This window comes from Lactuca saligna, chromosome 1 (assembly GCF_052625555.1).
Source record: "Lactuca saligna cultivar CGN05327 chromosome 1, ASM5262555v1, whole genome shotgun sequence".
NCBI classification, from domain to species: domain Eukaryota; kingdom Viridiplantae; phylum Streptophyta; class Magnoliopsida; order Asterales; family Asteraceae; genus Lactuca; species Lactuca saligna.
The window spans coordinates 18393996-18398395 of record NC_136417.1 but is presented as its reverse complement, the minus strand read 5'-3'; the positions used below and the strand labels follow the sequence as shown (position 1 = coordinate 18398395).

The 4400-nt window shown below is 40.2% G+C and overlaps 1 protein-coding gene across 1 annotated transcript; it reads left to right on the top strand.

The window, feature by feature from the left end:
- Positions 1-1712: 1712 nt before the first annotated feature.
- Positions 1713-3782, top strand: LOC145003120 (uncharacterized). Its single transcript, XM_078962264.1, has 2 exons — positions 1713-2698; positions 2768-3782. Exons 1-2 carry the CDS (start codon positions 1713-1715, stop codon positions 3780-3782), a joined length of 2001 nt encoding a protein of 666 aa, XP_078818390.1.
- Positions 3783-4400: the final 618 nt, after the last annotated feature.

The window sequence follows — 4400 nt, the reverse complement described above, 5'->3', positions numbered from 1 at the left end:
GGGATTAATTGCTTCAATTGACCCTTGATCTTAATTAAGAAGGTGTGTTGTGGGCTTCCCCAACCTCCATACTACCTATGAGGAATCTTGGCATATCATGCTTCATGATTGCTATAACCAATTTGGGATGAAGGATAAGCTTTGTATTAGATCCTAATGATAAACACACAAATGTTCATTGTGTTGAATTGCCTTAGTTAACCAATTATTCCCAACCTTTGAGCATCTCATCAACTTGATTAATTGCAAGGTTTTTAGTTATTCAAGTATTTTAGTTATCAAGTAATCAAACACCCCCCCCCCCCCCTTTTATTTTAATTGTAGTTAGTTAGTTTAATTTCACTAGTTCTATTGAATTGCATTGGTGATTGAATACAACCATTTCCCCGAGGATCAATACCCCTTTTTACCATTATATTACGTTTATTTAGCAATCAAAAGGGTGTAATTTGCTTGGTGGGCTTGACATCCCCGACCAAGTTTTGGCGCCGTTGCCGGGGAAATTGGTTTTTGTTATTTGATTGTTTATGCCTAGGTCTACAAGAACCGGTGAACTACTCTACAATCCGGAAATTGAAAGAGAAGCAAAAAGGTTGAAAAAGTTAGCCAAACAAGCAAAGCAACAACAACTAGTTCAAGCTTCTTCCTCTTCTCCACTAATCAACATAGAAGATCAAGTTCATACTTCAAGTGATACCGACACCGAACCGAGTTCTCCAATTGTTGGTCATTCCTTTGAATACATTCCGTTTGAAAACCACATAGCCATGAATCACACTCCACCTCATAATCCCAACCCAAACCCAATCAACCAAGATGCCAATACCCCACCCCATCAACCAAGACAACAACCACAAGAACCTCTCATTGATATGCCACCTTGGAATCAAGCCCCTCCTCAAAACCAACCCAATTATCAACCACAACCACAACTACAAAACCAACACTTCCACCAAAACAACCAACCTCAAAACAATGCTTTTCAAGTTCAACAAGTACATTACCCAAATCAACCCAATTACCAACCCCCTCCAATGTACCAAAACCCAATGTACCCATAACAACAACCTCCTTACAACCAATACCCTAACTACCAACCTTATCCACCACCAATCTACAATCCCCAACAATACCCATATCCACCTTACCAACAACCACCCAATTACTTGCAAGAATATCCTAATAACCCCAATCCACCCAATCCTCCTCAAGAGTTGACACTTAGACAAATGATGGAAACGGATGTTACTCATACACCTCTTGCTATTGTTTATCCCGCAAACCGTCGAGGGATTGAATTGAAGTCATGTTTCATCCATCAAATTACCAAGTTCCATGGTTTGGATAGAGAAGATCCTCAAAAGCATTTGAAGTCCTTTCATATGATATGTGTTAGCATGTTGCCCGACAATGTGACATTGGATGATTTTAAGTTAACCGCATTCCCGCTCACCTTGGAAGACAAAGCTAGAGAGTGGTTATTCAACTTACCACCGGGATCTATTCACACATGGGAAGAGTTACTAAAGGCCTTCAATAGCAAATTTTATCCCACCTCCCAGATATCAAGCCAACGAAGTGACATTTTGGGGATTCGTCAAGGGGAAAATGAAACATTTCATGATTTTTGGGAGCGCGTCAATAATTTGTGTACAAGTTGTCCTCAACACAATATACCCGAACAACTACTTCTTCAACAATTTTATGAGGGTATGAATGAAAAAGATCGGAGGATGATTGATGCTTCAAGTGGTGGTGACATCTTCAACAAAACCCCTCACGAGATCCGATTACTTTTTGGTACCATTTCTCAAAATCAAAGGAATTTTGGGACTCGAAATGACATGAAGAGAAATTCTACACAAGTGGTTGGTGAAGTTAGCAACACTCAACATTTGGAATCAAAGCTCTTGGATTTGACTAATGTGTTAAGTCAAATGGTGGTGGGAAGTGGTCAACAATTGATGGTATGTGGTATTTGTGCAATGACGGGTCATTATACGGATAAGTGTCCCACACTTGGAAGTGAACCGGAAGATGTGAATGCAATGGGCGGATATCAAAGTCAACCAAGACCCATGGGATTTCAAAATAACTTCAACCCAAATTGGAGGAATACCCAAAACCACCCTTATCCACCAAAGCAAAATCCACCAAATCTTTTGATGAGACCCCAACATCCACAATACCAATCCCAAAAACCTCCATATCCACAAAATTCTTATAACCCTCTAAATTACCAACACCCTCCACAACAAGGTCAATCAAGTGGTAACCATCAAATGAGCCTTCAAGAACTTGTTACTTCTCTTGCTCAAAGTCAAACCCAATTTCAACAAGAAACCAAAAATACTTTCTCCAACATTCAAGCACAAATTGGAGACTTGGCAACCGCTCTCAACAAGATAGAACAAAGGGGAAAACTTCCATCTCAAACCGAGAAGAACCCCAATGTGAATGCCATCACCTTGCGAAGTGGGAAAACACTTGGAGAAATTCAACCTAAAAGAATTTCAAGAGAAGAAGAAGATGAAGTGATCATAGTGGAACCTCCAAAAGTTGTGATTCCTCCAAAAGAACCGGTTGTGCCAAATGTTGATCAACCCGACCCTTCCAACAAATCCATCAAACCATTGGTCATACCACCACCTTTTCCATCCCGTTTGGCTTCCTCAAAGAAACAAGAAGAAGAGCAAGCGTTTCTTGAGACTTTCCGCAAAGTTCAAATCAACATTCCACTACTGAATGCTATTAAGCAAATTCCAAGTTATGCAAAATTCCTCAAGGATTTATGCACCAAGAAGAGAAAATTCAAGGCAAATGAAAAGATTCAAGTCAATGCAAATGTTTCTGCGATTATCCAAAAGAAGTTACCTCCCAAATGCAAGGATCCGGGAATATTTGCTATCCCTTGTAGTATTGGTGATTTGCATGTCGAAAGTGATATGTTAGATCTTGGAGCCTCGATCAATGTGATGCCATATTTGGTTTTTCAATCTCTCAATGTTGGACCTTTGGAAGAAACTGGAGTCATCATTCAATTAGCAGACAAGTCAAGTGTGTCTCCAAGAGGAGTGTTGGAGGATGTGTTAGTACAAGTTAATCAACTTGTTTTTCCGGCGGATTTTTATGTCATTGATCTTGAAGAGAAGACTCCTTCCAAATCATCTATGATCCTCCTTGGAATACCTTTCATGCATACCGCTCACACACTCATTGATGTCCATAAAGGAAAGATAACTATGGAGTTTGATGGAGAAACCATTCACTTCAACATCTTTGAAGGAATGAGGTACCCTAGTAACATTTCTCCATTGTATCGGGTTGATGTGATTGAGCCAATAAACAGGATAAGCCCTAATGTATGCACATACAAGATAATCATGGAAGATGATTGTAATCCTAAGAGGGAACCTCAAAGAAGATTGGATCCTCCAATGATGGAAGTGGTCAAGAAGAAGATAATTAAAAGGTTCAAAAGGTGCAAAGAGAAGAAAAAGGCATTTCATGACAAGCATATAACCCAAAAACACTTTATTCCGGGTCAAAAAGTTCTTCTTTATCATTCACGCTTAAAGTTATTCCCAGGAAAGTTGCGATCTCGATGGCACGTACCTTTTATTGTCATAAAAGTGTTTGATCATGGTGCGGTTGAAATTAAGAGTTTAGAAACAAATCAAATATTCAAAGTGAATGGGAACCGCTTGAAACCATTTTATGAAGGCTTTGATACGGGAGAATTCGACAACATAACATTGGAAATCCCAAATTACGAAAGTTGATGGAAGCGGGACTATGTCTTGGCAAAGACGTTAAATAAATGCAATGTAAATAAATAATGTCCGTTTGAAGTTTTGGGTGTTTCTACACTTGAAGTTGGCCTAAAAATAAGCATATATATAAGTCTTCCAGTGATTTTGGTGAAGTTTGAAAATTTCCAAAATTTTGACTTTCGCGCGAGTTCCAAATTACACTAACATGGGGTGCTTTCTGATTGCTGCGCGCGGGTGCCCGCGCAGCCGTTGCGCGACCGACCCCCAGCCGCGCAGATTCCGAGTTCCAAATTACCCCAACATGGGATGTATTCTGACATGTGAGCGCGGCTGCCCCCCACCCGCGTAAAGTTTGCGAGGGTACCCGCGCAAATATGTCATTTCATAAGAAAATTTTGAGCCATTTCATATGCGTCCTTTGCGCGACCAAGATTTCATCCATGTGTATTTAGGCGGCCAAGAACTCCATCCAAGCATCATTATGCGATCCATGTGTTGCTTCCATACCATCCTCGCGGGCCTCCTCCATCTTGATCCTGGTATGATCCTTCCTTACTCTCATCCTAAGCATTGAGGACAATGTTTAATTTTAAGCTTGGGGTGAGGTAATCTAATCTTTTATTTTTA

Bases quoted from the DNA above. Each gene is read 5' to 3' on its own strand.
- LOC145003120 (XM_078962264.1), top strand. From the start codon at position 1,713: ATGAATGAAAAAGATCGGAGGATGATTGATGCTTCAAGTGGTGGTGAC. The intron at 2,699-2,767 runs GTTTCTTGAGAC...GCAAATTCCAAG, and splicing joins AAACAAGAAGAAGAGCAAGC to TTATGCAAAATTCCTCAAGG.